Here is a 16,655-nt window from a genome sequence, read left to right on the forward strand (position 1 = left end):
GGAGAAAATGTACAGTATTTCTACTTAAGTTACCATTCTCATTTCCAAATTTGCACCTTGCTCTTTACCTTTTACCTTTTTGCATCCTAAGTGCTGCAAGCTTCTAGAAACCATTTTTGTTAGAAATCAAGGGGAGAAAGAACCAGGGGTCTCCTTGGACCACATCATAAAAAGTGAGCAAATATGAGTTGGAGGAATCTCTGCTTGTACAGATTCTAGGCATGCAGTCTAATTTGCCTGTCCCCATTGCAATCCAAGCACAGCCCTTCATATGTCGAATGAGGAGGTTCACTCCAAATTGTGGAACTACTCAAAGTCCAATCCCATCCCTAATTTGTTGTGATGTGTGTGCCTTCAAAACTTTTAGAGGTAGACCCCCCCCCCAGGGTTGAACGGTTCAATCTTCCCTCAATTTCTCATGGCATAGATGGCTTCCATTCAAGCCAGCTCCCTTGCCAGCCCACCTTCACTCCACCCTCTTTTGTTCTTCCTCCCACCCCCCACAAAACTAGCCAAACATTTGTAATAAGGTCTAAAACTTGAGGCTCCCCAAGATCCTCCTGCTCCTCTCCTGCTCTTCCTGCAGTTCCCCCTTGGGAGTCTAGGAGGCGCTCTTCCTCAGCCCCAGTGCACTCAGCACCCGCTCACGGATCTCCTTGGTCTTGGCCCCATAAACGATGGGGTTGAGCATGGCTGGAACCATGAGATAGATGTTTGCCAGGAAGATGTGGACGTGGTGAGGGATGTTATGTCCAAAGCGGTGGGTGAGGAAGGAAAAGAGGCCCGGTGTGTAGAGGATGATGATGACCCCCACATGGGCCCCACAGGTACCCAGGGCCTTGTGCCTGGCCTCCAGCGAAGGCAGCTGGAAAACAGCATGTAGGATCAGTCCATAGGAGACGAAGATAAAGCCAAGGTCGGCACCGACAATGACAAGGGATAGTATCAACCCATAGAGGTTGTTGGGTGTGGTGTCCCCACATGCGAGCTTCACTACTGCCATATGTTCACAGTAGGAATGGGATATAAGGTGGGAGTGGCAGAACGGCAGTCTCTTCACCAGGAAAGGAAAGGGCAAGACAATGATGAAGGCCCGGACCCCGATAGCAGCACCAAACTTTGCCACAGTGTTTGTCGTCAGTAATGTTGTGTAGCTGAGTGGGGAGCAGATGGCCACGTAGCGGTCATAAGCCATGGCAGTGAGGGTCCCAGACTCCACCGCACAGAGGGCATGGATCATGAACATCTGCACCAGGCAGCCAGCAAAGGTGATCTCTTGGGTGCCAGCCCAGAAGATGCCCAGCATCTTGGGAACGATGCAGGTGGGCATGGCTATATCTGTCAAAGCCAGCATGGAGAGGAAGAGGTACATGGGCTTGTGGAGGCTGGAATCAGTCTTGATGATCCAGAGCAGGGTGGCATTGCCAAAGACAGCCATGGCATAGATGAAGCAGAAGGGGATGGAGATCCAAACCTGTATGTTCTCCAGACCTGGGAGACCCAGGAGAAAGAAGGAGGAGGAGGAGGAAGGGGCATGGCTGCTAATATTGCCAGTGTCTGGCATGACAGATACTAGTGAATTGCATATACAGTATGCAGAGAGAGTAGAGCCACTTCCTTTGATTAAAGCTCCCCCATTGCAGTGAGATTGCTCATGTTAAATTGAGCAAAGACCTGACCCTGCGGCTTATCTGTCTGAATTTCTCCATTTGTGACACAGGTGCTCCTAACTTTACATGGATGTGTTCAGACTGCTCCTTGCAAAATCGTAGATTTCCCTGCAGTTGCATATACTGGCTTCCAGAGACATTGCCCAATGGGAGACTACTGACCTCAGGGTATTTCTTGCTGCTACGAATGGTCTCTGTTCTTCTAAGGTCGGTCCTCTTTATATGCTCCACCAAAAAGCGAGCAGATAGAAAATGAATTTGATGCTTCTCAGTGAGGAGGCTTGAGAGAGGTGGGCTTTTGCTGCTTGGTTTCAGTTGTGGAATCAGACAATTCAGGGGTGTTCTATAGATTCTCCTAGGATCCCCCCATCAATTACTGATCAAGAAGCCCCCTTTTTGGAAAATTTGCTTTTGTTTACCCCCAATTCTTCAGCTCTTCTGACCTGGTCTTTGGGGGTGATAATTTTTAAAAATATCTTTTTGACTTAATTTATATCTTTGAAAGGGAAAAAGGAAGTTCAAGAAGAGAACAACTAGTGCCAGAACAACATCCTCAGGAGTCCAATTCTGGAGTAAAGCACCTGCATGAAAAGAAAGGATAGCATAATAATAATAATAATAATAATAATAATAATAATAATAATAATTTATTATTTATACCCCGCCCATCTGGCTGGGTTTCCCCAGCCATTCTGGGCAGCTTCCAACAGAACACTAAAATACAATAACCTATTAAACATTAAAAGCTTCCCTAAACATGAGGATGGATCCAGGCCATGTCACAACTGCAGATAAATTCAGGGTTAGGGTCAGGGAGCATAAGTGCTTTCAGAAGACGTTGCCACATGCAGTGACTCTCTTCTGGGTTCCAGTCAAGGCACCCATCTCCCTCTCCCATATGCACCCAGCATTAAAAACACAAGAAGAGCCCTGTAGCTTGATCAGGCAGAAAGTTCACCTGCTCCAGCATCCTGCTTTGCCAGATGTCCCAATGGGAAGCCTAAAAGCAGAACAGCTACAAGCAGCTATCCTATACTGAGTGAGACCAGCTCACAATTGTCTTCACTGACTAATGTTATCAACTAGTCTATATTCAAGACCCTCAGCCCAGACGTGGGCCCCCCAATGGCCACTCCTTGCAGACCATTCTACCATCCTCCAGCGGAGAGAGTGCAGCTGGAGAGCCAGTGTGGTGTAGTGGTGAAGAGCGGTGGACTCGTAATCTGGTGAACCGGGTTCGCTTCCCCGCTCCTCCACATGGAGCTGCTGGGTGACCTTGGGCCAGTCACACTTCTCTGAAGCCTCTCAGCCCCACTCACCTCACAGAGTGTTTGTTGTGGGGGAGGAAGGGAAAGGAGAATGTTAGCCGCTTTGAGACTCCTTTGGGTAGTGATAAAGTGGGATATCAAATCCAAATACTTCTTCTCCTCCTCCTCCTCCTCTTCTTCTTCCATGGTTTTGTTAGCAACACACTTGTGTTCCCTTTTTGACTGCAGAGCAGATACCAGCCTTTTTGCAACACATGCAGTAGGTGATTAATCAGAAATGGTACATGGACACACACCTGTTACTTTAGATCAGTTTTTAATGTCTGTATCAGCTGGCGAGGTGCATGGAGCTTTCCAGGGTCCTTGCAGGGTCCTTGGTCCAGAAACAGCTTGGATCCATAGCTTCACGTGTGCCCAGCCCAGGCACATCTGCGAGCTGGGCGGATTCAGTACCTTCATTTTATAGGCTTTGGAACTGTTAGGTCGAGATAATGGCAGGGGATTTTTAGTGACTTCAGAGTCCCTCAGGTGCTGCATCCGTGGGAGATGGAGCACAGGTGATAAATCCCTTGGTGATTCTGGGTGCGTAAGGTGCAAGGGGTTCTATGAAGCCCACTTGGCTATTGCCTAGAGATGGTTGCTAGGGAGCAGGCCAGGCCAGCTTCACGCAGCTGGGATGGAATGTGTTCTGTCCAGGGAGATTCTTGCTGAAAAGCACCAAGGCTGCATACACACCACACACACCAACACACACACACACACACACACAGAGAGAGAGAGAGAGCGCGAATCTTGTGAGCTGTAGTTCAAGGCCACTGGCAAATGACTCGTCCTCCCTGCAGATACTCCAGAGGAGATCTCAGGGGAGTTCAGAGACATGAGGCATGGTGAACCCCCGACTCCCTATGTCTCCTATCAATATGTTTTTTTTAACCAGCACAAGTTAGCTCTGTTGGATATTGTATGAGGGAAAACTTTGGTACTTGGAGAATCAGGTAGAAGTTGAACAAATAGGAAAGATTTATTTAACAGAATGAAATGGATAAAGCAAAGGATGTATCAGGAGGTAATATTCTTCCAGGAAGCAGTTAACTTATTAATAATATACTAAATCTCATGGATGTTACAGGCTTCTAATCAAGCACAGCTTGATTAACTTTCTTCATTTATTACACTTTAGGTAATAGGTTATAGGTTTCCAGACTAGATCTCTCCCTTCCTGACTGGAATGAGACCCAAGGAGACATTATCCCCCCAGCTTCTACTTCTGTTGCTCAGACTCAGCCCTCCAGTCAACTCCTCTCTGAAGACTCTCCCAAGACACTCAACACAGTTTTACTGTCTAAGCTCAGATACACCTTTCTCTAGCTGCAGATATTTTCCTTAATTAATAATAATAATAATAATAATAATAATAATAATAATATTTTTTATTTATACCCCACCCTTCCCGGTTCAGAAAACTGGGCTCAGGGTGGCTAACAACAAATTTTAAACACTTAATTGTGATACAATAAAAAACAGCATAAAATACAGTATAAAAGCGTGAATAACAAGTTCAAAAATCAATTTAGGGGAAAATCCATCCAATAAACATTAGATGATCACCAGGGCTAGCTGGCTAAATTAGTCCTATTTGGGCCAGTGAGGAGGCTAGGGGAGAATTAGCTGTGGGATCCCAGAGCGGGTAATCTTCATAAAAAGGGGAGGGAAGAAAAGGGAATAAAAGATCAGGCTAAATTCAAATTGAAAGCCAGGCGGAATAGGTCTGTCTTACAGGCCCGACGGGAGGAGGTTAAATCCTGAAGGGCCCTAGTTTCATGGGAAAGAGTATTCCACCAGGTCAGAGCCATCACTGAGAAGGCCCTAGCCCTGGTGGAGGATAATCAGACTTCTTTAGGGCCTGGGACCTCTAAACTATGATTATTCATGGACCTTAAGGTCCTCTGTGGGGCATACCAGGAGAGGCGGTCCCGTAAATATGAGGGCCCTAAGCTACAAAAGGCTTTAAAGGTCAAAACCAGCACCTTAAACCTGACCCTATATTCCACCGGGAGCCAGTGCAACTGGTAAAGCACTGGGTGAATATGCTCCCATGGCAGGGATCCTGGGAGGAGCCTTGCTGCAGCATTCCGCACCCGCTGGAGTTTCTGGGACAATTTCAAGGGCAGCTCCACATAGAGCGAATTACAGGAGCCAAGCCTGGAGCTGACCGCCGCATGGATCACTGTGGCCAGATTGGGGCGGGAAAAGTTGAGTGGATGTTACACACAAGCCAGAACCAATTCTCTATCTCCTTCTTTTCCTCCTACTCTTCTGTAAACCATCTCTCAACTACCCCAAAACTCCCTAAGAAATGGCTCCATTTATTTCCCCTCCCCTCACATGGACAATCTCTCCTTCTGTGATTTCCACCAAGTGGGATTTGTATAATCCTCCTTTAAAGCTGTTGAGCATCCAACCAAGTTTGTAACCGTGAAGAACAGAACCACCCATGGGTATGATAATCGTTGTGAACAGGCACCTTGGCGTGGCTTCCCATGCCAGATTGCCCTTCAAAAGCTTTTCCGGTGGAAGAGGAGGAGAGCTCTGTCCCGTATCTGTTTGGTCTTCACCCCATAGATGATGGGGTTCATCATGGGTGGGAAGAGGAGGTAGAAGTTGGCCAGCAGGATGTGTATGTAGGGAGCAACATGGTGACCAAATCTATGGATGACTGAGGAGAGGACCACAGGAGTGTAGAAAACCAATATGGCACACAGGTGAGAGATGCAAGTGCTGAAGGCTTTGAGCTGCTCTTCCTTTGAAGCCAGACTGAGGACAGTTTGTAGGATCTTGGTGTAAGAAAGACCAATAAAGGTCAAATCAAGTACTACAACAAAGAGAGCAACTATGATCCCGTAGATGTTATTGAACCGAGTGTGGGCACATGCCAATCTCACCACCGCCATGTGCTCACAGTAGCAGTGGGCGATAACATGGGAGCGGCAATAGGGCATTCTCCTAAGCAGGAAGGGCAATGGGAGCATCAGGACCGCAGCCCGCACCAAAGCCACCAGCCCAATTTTGGCTACCAAGGAATTGGTGAGGATGGTGGTGTACCTCAGAGGGTGGCAGATGGCCACGTAGCGATCAAAGGCCATGGCCAAGAGCACAGCAGACTCCATGATGGAAAAGGTGTGGAGGAGAAACATCTGAACAAGGCAGGCGGTCAGACTTATTTCCCTGGCCCTGAACCAGAAGATGCTCAGTGTTTTGGGCATGGTAGTGAGGGACAAGGTCAGGTCAATGGAGGCCAGCATGGAGAGGAAGAAGAACATGGGTTTGTGGAGGCTCTCATCAGTCTTGATCACGTACAGCAGGGTGCTGTTGCCCAGCAGGGAGGTGGTGAAGACAGAGCAGAAAAGTATGGAGATCCAACCGTGGGAGCTTTCCAGTCCAGGAATACCAGACAGGAAGAACACTGAGGGGTCAGAGAAGGTGTGGTTGGGAGTCGTGTCCATGTCGATATCTGCATCAAATAGTCTTTCCTTTCACAGGCAAGGCATACCAGATGGGACCATAAGCTCTTTCTGAGCTATAACTCTGCAATGCTACAACTGGGGAGTTCCTTATGACATCAGAGACACAAATTCTGTTGGCAACAAAGGGGAGAAGATAAGAACACTAGCCACTGCTTTGATAGAACAGGCAAGGGTCCAACTAGTCAAGCACTCTGCATCCCCCACCCTCCTTCCGCTGTTTGATGCTTCCATCTGGAATTCAGAGACATATTACCTCAATCGGTTTCTTTCATCCATGATGACCAACAAACAGACTCATCCTTCTTGCATTTGTCCATATGAATACAGGAAGTTGCCTCAGTATGCTGATTGGCAGGCTATGGAACCATCTGGTTCAGTATTGGCTACAGGGGTTTTCCCCAGCCTTACCTGAATCTGCCACTGGAGACCGAACCTTGGACCTTCCCCAGGCAAAGGAAGCGTTGCAGCATGATGCTGTGGCCATAGGCCTTCCCAGTGGGCTACATCTCAGGTTTACAAAAATGGCTATAAACTAGCAACTCCCCTCAATGTAAGGGGGAGTAAAAGGAAGGTGATTGATAAGAGGTGACGCTGTCGCACACTGTTGTTCAGCCCCGTGACAAAGACTGCCTTGCAAGTGTCCTAGGGGCTGGGAGGTGCCACATCCCAGCATGGATCTCAGTCTATGGGGTCAGAGAGCCCAGCAGCTTGTGGGCAAAGATCCAGTCTCTGCAGTTGTTCTGGCAGGTCCCAGCACAATGTGACCTTATTACTATTACTATTATAATTTCTATTATTATTGGTGTCTATTGGGTAGAATGGCTCTTACCACCAGAAGGTTCTTCCTAATCCTTCGTCAGAATCTCATTCCTTGTCATCTGAACCCTCTGGTTCAGGCCCTACTCTCTGGAGCAGGAGCAAACCAGCTCGCTCCATCTTCCAGGAGATAGCCCTTCAGATATCAGGAGATGACTATCCTATTACTTCTCAGTCTCCTCTCTTCCAGGCTAAACATAGCTGACTCCTTCAACCATTCCTCATAAGGCTTGGTTTCCAGAACCAAGAATATCTCAGTCGCCCTCCTCTGCACATAGCCCTTATCTATGACCACTATTATCACCACCAGCCTGCCCCATAAACTCACCTCTTTCCACAAAGTACAGTACTGCTCCAAAGTGGAAAATGTTCCATTGAAAACTGTAGTTTCATAGAATCATAGAATTGTAGAGTTTGAAGGGACCCCAAGCACCATCTATTCCAATTACTGCAATGCAGGAATCACACACATTTGAAACTAGAACTCAAGCCAATGGCTCAAGGACAGTAGGACTTGAACCAATGGCTTCACGTTACAGGAAAGGAGATTCCGACTAAAAAGTAGAAATAACTTGCTGACAGTAAGAGCTGTTAGGCAGTGGATGGGTGGCCATCTGTCATGGAAGGTTTAGCTGAGATTCCTGTACGGCAGGAAGTTGTACTAGCTGACCCTTGGGATCCCTTCCAACTCTACAGTTCCATGATTCTATGACAGCTTTGCTCCATGAACTGTCAGTCTCTGATCATGCACAGACCACCTTAGTTTCCCACCCCTCCCCCCAGCTGTTCTCCAGATTTTCTTTTGCTTCCTAGGCTGGGAAGCCAGTATCTCCCGTGAAGCCCAGAAACAAGGCATGAAGGCAATAGATTTTCCCTCTTCACTGTCCCTAGCATCCCATAGGAGTGGCCACCGAGACCACATAACACTGGTCCTGAAAGACCTTCATTGGCTCCCAGTACGTTTTCGAGCACAATTCAAAGTGTTGGTGCTGACCTGTAAAGCCCTAAACGGCTGCAGCCCAGTAGACCTGAAGGAGCATCTCCACCCCCATCGTTCAGCCCAGACACTGAGGTCCATCTCTAAGGGCCTTCTGGCGGTTCCCTCCCTGTGAGAAGTGAGGTTACAGGGAACCAGGCAGAGGGGCTTTTCAGTAGTGGCACCCGCCCTGTGGAACGCCCTCCCATCAGATGTCAAAGAGAAAAATAACTATCTGACTTTTAGAAGACATCTGAAGGCAGCCCTGTTTAGGGAAGCTTTAAATATTTGATGAATTATTGTATTTTAATATTTTGCTGGAATCCACCCAGTGTGGCTGGGGAAACCCAGCCAGATGGGTGGGGTATAAATAATAATAATAATAATAATAATAATAATAATAATAATAATAATAATAAAAAAGTGAGAATGTTTGCACAGCTGCTACAGGTCCCCATATTAGTTATCCTCTTGTCCACATATTTGTGCTTTGAAGCCCCTCCACCCAGCCCAGCCCCAATGTGCAAAAAATTCTCCCCTCCTCTGGCAGAGAAGGTACAGATGGACCTTTCCATTATTTTGCTAGCAACACCCTTGTATTCCCTCTTCAGTTGCAGAGCAGATACCAGACTTTTGGCAACCCACCCTGTGAGTAATTAATCAGAAACGGTTCACCGACACAGACCTGCCATGGTAGATCAGCTTTTAACATCTTTTCTGCTGGTGAGGAGTCCTGGGTCTAGAAATAGCTTGGATTCACAGCTCAAATGTGCACAGGAGCAATTGCGAAGTGGGCGGATTCAGTGCCTTCATTTTATAGACTTTTGAATGGCTAGGTCGAGATAATGGCCAGGGACCTCAGAGTCCCTCAGGTGCTTCATCCCTGGGAGATGGAGCACAGGTGAGACATCCCTTGGTGATTCTGGGCGGGTAAGGTGCAAGGGGTTCTATGAAGCTCACTTGGCTTCTGCCTAGAAACCTCTACCTGGGAGCACCCCAGACAAGCCCTACCTGAGTGAGGTGGAATGTGTTGTTCTGTCAATGGAGAATCTAGCAGTCCATCACACAAAACATTTTAAACACACACACACTGGTAAAAAGAGTGCTGGGAGCTGTCGTTTGTTAAAGGTGCTGGGAATGGCAGCCCATTTTGGGGGGGCAGCTGCTTTTAATGTGCTTTTAATGTAAATCACTATTAGAAGCAGTATTCTTGTTATTATTATTTTTATCCTAGTAAAGGGGCAGACTGAGCTCAATGGAGGATTTGTTGAGAAGTCACAGTCATGAAGCATCTCAAAGGAATCGGCCGCAGAGGGCCCTGTGCCAGTGGCGACGAGAAGTGACTTCTGCTCAGATAGTCAACTTCAGCCACCACCAAGAGGGCATCTTTGAGGAACGATTGTGGGGAAACTGCTGCCTGCGTGGCTCAGAAGAACACCACTTTGGACCCCTTGTTTTCAAGAGGAATCGCAAAGTTGTAAAGTTGGGAGGGGGCCCCAAAGTGTCACCTGGTCCAATCCTTTGGAATGCAGGTATCAGAGCTAATGATTCCCTGAGAGGAGAGTTGGGATCCTGCGGCTGACACACCACCTCTCTCAATGTGCTGTAATCACAGGCCATGCTGCTTTACTGCAGTGCAGCTCATTAATCCAAAACAACTCTGGGCATAATCATGCTTGGAGTTTCATTAGAATAACGCCATCATTTAGTGTTCACTCAAAAAACACACAAAATAATCCTGAAGGGGCAAAATAATAACAATGGAAAGTTTCACCATAAGTCAAAGGCCAAATGAACTGATGAGCGAGATGGTCCTTTACTGGTGACCAGAGCAAGCTCCATGCCACAGAATCATAGAATTGTAGAGTTGGAAGGGACCCTGAGGGTCATCTAATCCAACCCCAGGAATCTCAACGAAAGCATCCATGATGATGACTACCCAACATCTTCTTAAAAACCTCCAATGTCTCTTCTTCACTTCTTAGAACATCTAGTGTTATTATTTTTTATTGTTGAAAAATACTTTATAATATTTTGCTTAGATTCATGGAGGCAGATGCACCCTGTGGAGAGGCTGTTCGTCCACGGTCTGACATTTCTGACACTGGCTCTCCCCGCTTTCCTTCTCTCTGAGGCTTGCAATCTTCCCTCTCCACTTTCTCCTTCCTCTTTGCCTCCACCCTGAGGTCTCCCTTCTGCTTCTTCTTCGTGGCTCTCCTCTGCTAACTCACCCTTCCTCCAGCCTCCCTACTCTTCTTACTGCTCCTTGCCTTCGTATTCACTGGCTCAGTATTCTGTGGCATCACAGGAGCAGGCATTGCACTCATAACTTAAGAGGTACCTCAAGATAAAACGGAGACATTGATTTGAAGTGCACTCACATCACACGTACCTTTTACCTGCACAAATTCCTTTATGAGAGCTTGGCTGGGGCAGCCAGAGCCAGCCTTCCAGGTGACGGTTGTAGTGGAGGAGAAGAAGAGAATAAGGCAGGAGGGAGGCAGAAGCAGACAGAGGGAGAAGGAACCCTGGTGCCCTAGGCTACAAAATGAGTGAGGAAATGGAGGTCGATGGAGGAGGAAGAAACTCCAACTGTGGAAGGGAGGAGAGAGGCTGACAGAGAGATGCAGGTGGAAGAAAAATGCTGGAATCCTGCTGCAGGTTCCGCTTGCCTCTCTCGCTGTCTGCTTTCCCCCTCTCTTCCACAGCCAAGGAATCCAGGTTTCTTCGTCCTGGGATTTCCTCTGTTTCTTCTTCCTCTGGCAGTGGAGAAAAAGGTTCATGCCCTTCCATCAGACAGCTTTCAGCTATGCATGATTTTGTGTATCCATGGTGCCTCTGGACGGGAACTCTCACATGAGCAATGATCACACAGTACTGAGAAACAGACCCTGGTCAATGGAGAGAGATGGGGAAAGCACATGTCTCACAATTGCAAAAGCTGACTTCAACTATGGCTATCATGCCCACATTTATATGAAGACAAAGGGAATCTGCAGGTAACCCAAAATGGGCCTTAGGATCTGTTGGAGGCGAAATCTCTGCCAGAGACATGGAGGTGGGTGTCTGGAAAGTCAGCCCTGGATAAGATGGTAGTCAGGACCAGAGCAATGTTCAAGTAAAAGTGGGGTTGGGAGGCAAATTAGAATGAACCTCATTGTTTATGGCTCAGGGCAGCAAGGCATGACCGGAGAAGAGTATGGCATTGTATCTGGGTCAATGAGGACCTCCCTCACTTCCCATCCTCATTATCCTCAATGCCCTTTCTCGTATCTCCTTGGTCCTGGCTCCATAGACAATGGGGTTGAGCACTGGAGGCACCAAGAGGTAGACGTTGCCCATTGTGACATGAACCAGCACAGGAAGGTCTCTCCCAAACCTGTGCACCACAGACAGCCCAATCAGGGGCACGTAGAAGGACAAGACAACACACACATGGGCCACACAGGTCCCAGAAGCCCGGAGGCGCTCCTCCTTTGACTTCAGCTGCAGGACAGTCTTAATGATCATCACGTAGGAGACAAAGATGAGCAGAGAATCAAGACCCATCACCAGGAGAATGGCAGCCAAGCCATATACAACATTGGGCAGCTTGTTATTACAAGCAAGGTGCATCACATCTTGGTGAACACAATAGGAATGTGTGAGGACAGAGGAGCCGCAGAGGTCCAGGCGGATGATCAGCAATGGAAAAGGGAGGAAGAAGATGACCCCTCTCACCAGGGCCACCAAGCCCACTTTAGCCGTCACTGCATTGGTGTGGATGGCAGCATGCCTCAGAGGGTGGCAGATGGCCACATAGCGATCCACAGCCATGGCCAAGAGGATGGTGGACTCTATGCCTGATAGTGCGTGGATGAAGAACATCTGGAGAAGGCAACTCCCATAGCTGATCTCATTGGCATCAAACCAAAAGAAGGCGAGGAGTTTGGGCATGGTAGAGGTGGAGAGTGCCAGGTCCACAGCAGCCAGCATGCAGAGGAAGAAGTACATGGGCGTGTGGAGGGCTGGCTCTGTCTTCACGACAAATACCACCATGCAGTTACCCACCACGGCCACAAGGTACATGGCACAGAGAGGGAAGGCCAGCCAGAACTGGGCACCTTCCAGGCCAGGCAGGCCCATTAAGATGAACGAGAAAGAGTCACCATGAGTTCTGTTGGTGGCTGACAATGACATGTCTGGTGTGGTGCCCTTGTGTTGTTCTACGCAGCTGAAAGGGAAGGAGATGGCAAATTAACAGTGTCAAACTGGGTTTGATTCCATGGAACCAAAATGTTCTCTCCATAAGAGCAAAGCATAAGGCAGCATCTGTTTCTCACTCATTTCCTCTCTCACTCACTCTCTTTCTTCCCCCCCTCCCATTGTTGCCTTCTTTACTGATCACATACTGCATGATTAACCAGCAGGACTCATTGTCCAGGCCTGATGTGTTGGGCAGTAGGACAAGAGGGTTTAAGAAACCATTTGTGCTCTTTGATGGATGCATCCCATAACTCCAGGAACAGCATCCTGTTCTCAAGGTGGCCAAACAGATGCCTGTGGGAAACCAGGGGGCAGAACATGAGCACAAGAGCAGCCCTCTCCCGTCCTGTGGTTTCCAGCAACTGATATAATATAAATATATTTAAGGCAAATAAAATGCCCATCTTCAGACTCAGCACGAGAGAGTTCCAGGTCTCAGGGGAATTTTAGTCTATCAGAAACAAAAAGTCTGCCCTAATCTCAAGAAAAAAACCCCACTCCATACCTTTGAGGGACCGCTCTCCAGCGCCAGTCGCTGTTTGGACCTCACACAGCCAACACAACTGAGAGAAGGAAAGAGATTTATAGAAAGCTAAGTCGCTAGGGGCCAATTTGTTACCTCTGAGGAACCAGCTGAAGGGTGTGCCACAATGCAATATATCTAGACATTTCTTTTATGCTGAGGCTGTTTTGCATATAGAATCATAGAATTGTAGTGCTGGAAGGGAACTCAAAGAGGCACCCCAAACCCCTGGAATGCTGGGAATCTCAGCTAAAGCACCCAAGACAGATGGCCACCCAACCTCTGCTTCAAAACCTCCAAGGAAGGAGAGTCCACCACCTTCAGACGGAGTCCATTCCACTGTTGAACAGCTCTTCCCATCAAAAAACTCTTCCTAATGTTTAGTCAGAATTGTTAAGCATAATTGTGTAATGTAAATTGAAATGGAAAATATATCTATAACATGCCTGTACTGTAATGTGAGGCATGGCAGGAAATTTCCATTGGAGCTAAAGAAGAGCCTAACAGGTTTATCATTAATGGGGCTGCATCATGGGACTGTATGTCTTCTAGTTTTGTCACATGAAATGAATTGTGTTACAGGTTTATGCATATGCTAATATGCAGGCATCCACCTTTGGCGGGTTGCTTTCTTTGTTCCAAGCTGCTGAAGAGAATGGACTGTGAGTCTCTGCCTCCAGCAAATAGCCTGGGGCTAATGGAGGCTGCAGTGGAGAAGAGAGTGAACTTTGATTTTTAGCTCAGGATGCAATATACAGTGGTACCTCAGGTTAAGAACTTAATTCGTTCTGGAGGTCTGTTCTTAGCGTGAAACTGTTCTTAACCTGAGGTACCACTTTAGCTAATGGGGCCTCCAGCTGCCACTGCGCCGCCGCCACACGATTTCTGTTCTCATCCTGAAGCAAAGTTCTTAACCCGAGGTTCTATTTCTGGGTTAGCGGAGACTGTAACCTGAAGCGTCTGTAACCCGAGATACCACTATATTTGTAATCTAAGATAGGCCTTAGGCTGGGATCAGTATAAATAATTATGCATCTAATGGAATGTAACTTTATTTGCTTTAAGTTGTTTGGAGTTAAGTTCTGAGTAAGTAAAACTTTTGGGCCATATTTTTGGACTGAATAATTTTCATTTCAATACAAGAGTCAGTTTTTGTTCACCCAACGGCTTCCATATGCACCATATTTCCCCCACTGGTACCAAAGAGATCTTTCTGGCCCTCTTCTCCCACCTGCCTTCTCCTCTGCACCCACCAAAAGATGCTTTAGGCTTTAAAAAAGAAAAAGAAAACAAAACAAAAAACAACAGGCCAACAACCCTTGGAGGAAAGAATCAGAGACATTTCCATAATGTGTGGCTTGACTCATGAGAAGGTGCAGCTCCTGCCAACTTGTTTAGAGGGGACAACATTAAGAACATGAGAAGGTCAGGCCAATGGTCCCTCTACTCCAGCACCCTTGCCGGCCAACCAGATGTCCCAATGGGAAGCTTGTTAGAAGGACAGGAGGAACACAACACTGGGGTGACTGGGGGCAGCCACCGAGACCATATAACACCTGTCCTGAAAGACCTACATTGGCTCCCAGTACGTTTCCGAGCACAATTCAAAGTGTTGGTGCTGACCTTGAAAGCCCTAAACAGCCTCGGTCCAGTAGAACCTGAAGGAGCGTCTCCACCCCCATAGTTCTACCTGGACACTGAGGTCCAGCTCCGAGGGCCTTCTGGCGGTTCCCTCCCTGCAAGAAGTGAGGTTAAAGGGAACCAGGCAGAGGGCCTTCTCAGTGGTGGTGTCCGCCCTGTGGAATGCCCTCCCATCAGATGTCAAAGAGATAAACAACTACCTGACGTTTAGAAGACCTCTGAAGGCAGTCCTGTTCAGGGAAGTTTTTAATGTGTGAGATTTTAATGTATTTTTAATCTTTGTTGGAAGCTGCCCAGCCAGATGGGTGGGGTACAAATAAATTATTATTATTATTATTATTATTATTATTATTATTATTATTATTATTACTACTACTACTACTACTACTACTACTACTACTACTATTACTACTATTATTACTATTTTCAGAAGCTTGCTGAGTCCAATGGTGGAGATGGAAGGTAGCCATTGCAGCTAAGAGCCATTGATAGCCTTCTCCTTAATGAAGTTGTTTAATCCTTGTTTAAAGCTGCCCCTGTTGGTGGCCATCACTGCAGCCTTTCCCAACAGGCTTCCCTATGTGGGGATTCAAGTCTCCTAAAGAGGCAACGCAGGCAGACACCATAAGCTCAAGGGTAGCTTTTATCCACCTTGTGACAGGTTTCCAGAAAGAGGGGAACAAATCTGCACACCGTATTTCCAGGGGCCCATTTAGTTTGCCAAAAGCAAATTACACTTGGGATTGTTTTAAATTATGGAAGAAACCCATCGTGTGTTTTTCAAAATAATATCCACAGTATGAGGGAAATGGCGGAGAAATGAGGATGAGGATAATGAGAATGAGAATGAGAATTTATTCCAGCAAAAGATTAAAAATATACATTAAAACATCAGTCATTAAAAACTTCCCTGAACAGGGCTGCCTTCAGATGTCTTCTAAGGGAGATAGTCTTCTGAGGGAACCCTTTTCTGCCACCGAGAGGGAGAGTCCTTCTCCACCTTGCCTTTCCTGGAGCATGAAACTTTCTCTTTCTCTTTTTTCTTTTGGATATTTTTTATTAGTTATCAATTACAACAATCCAATAAAAGCCTCATTATAACAATACCAAATTATAATACAATTACTAATACCAATCATTCAGATGCCAAATTATGCAATTTAGGTGCTAGAATTGATCTTTTGATGATTTACTTTATTTCTGCATTCCAAAATGTTACTGACTTCCAGTCAACGAACAATCCCTTATGCAGCAACTGCAATTTTAATGACTTCCCTTCGTATTGACACATTAAGCGATTTATAGAGCTACAGGTGAAGCATTCAGACTATATCCGTGTTCTTCCTGAGCATGAAACTTTCTCTAGCCTGCCTCGCAAACAAAGATGAGTAAGGGCGAGTTCAGGAGAGATACAAATAGATTTCCTGTTTTGTGTAGTGAATTCTGTATCATTTATCACCAACACAGTGGCTGATAACCCTTTTCTCAGACATCCCTGTATAACACTGAGATTGGTTCCTAAGAAACTCCCTTTGGTGGGTACTGCTGTTACTGTATTTATTTGTTATATTATTTATCTGCCTTTCCCCCAGAACTGGGACTCATGGCAGCTTACAAAAATTAAAGCAAGCTCGGCTCAAACACAAACGCTCTAAAAACAAATATAGTATAATAGTTAAATAGTAATTAATAATGGAATTTAAACAATGCAAAAAAAACTAATCGATTGAAATGCAGATAGCGAAAAAACTAAAAACCTAATCCATTTGCTTCTACAATGAGCACCTACTTGGGACCACCCAGTTTGTTGACCCATTTTTTGTGGGGCATCTGCACAATATTGTGATCACAGCATTCCCTCCTCAATGCTTTCTTTCCCTGTTTAACTTTCTCCCCAACCACCCTGAGCTCAGAAAATCTAACAGAATGGAACAGCCACACAATTTCCCCAGGTGGAGATGACCCAAAACTCAGAGGGGGAGAATGCTTGTC

General features: G+C 46.6%; 4 protein-coding genes across 4 annotated transcripts in view; all 4 read right to left on the bottom strand.

Moving 5' to 3' along the window:
- The window catches only part of LOC310705090 (uncharacterized protein), a 271,846-nt gene that overhangs the window by 18,677 nt on the left and 236,514 nt on the right, over positions 1-16,655 (bottom strand). The window lies entirely within an intron of this gene.
- LOC310705815 (olfactory receptor 52D1-like) lies at positions 602-1,564 on the bottom strand (the record flags this gene model as incomplete). The annotated part of the gene is made up of 1 exon (XM_083500638.1): positions 602-1,564. One exon carries the CDS (start codon positions 1,562-1,564, stop codon positions 602-604), a length of 963 nt encoding a protein of 320 aa, XP_083356764.1.
- Positions 5,494-6,441, bottom strand: LOC310705302 (olfactory receptor 52K1-like; the record flags this gene model as incomplete). Its single annotated transcript, XM_083499934.1, has 1 exon — positions 5,494-6,441. One exon carries the CDS (start codon positions 6,439-6,441, stop codon positions 5,494-5,496), a length of 948 nt encoding a protein of 315 aa, XP_083356060.1.
- LOC310705296 (olfactory receptor 51E2-like) lies at positions 11,471-12,433 on the bottom strand (the record flags this gene model as incomplete). Its single annotated transcript, XM_083499926.1, has 1 exon — positions 11,471-12,433. The coding sequence occupies one exon, from the start codon at positions 12,431-12,433 to the stop codon at positions 11,471-11,473; it is 963 nt and encodes a 320-aa protein (XP_083356052.1).

This window comes from Podarcis liolepis (genome assembly GCF_965112155.1).
Source record: "Podarcis liolepis genome assembly, chromosome: 4".
Taxonomy (NCBI): Eukaryota; Metazoa; Chordata; class Lepidosauria; order Squamata; family Lacertidae; genus Podarcis; species Podarcis liolepis.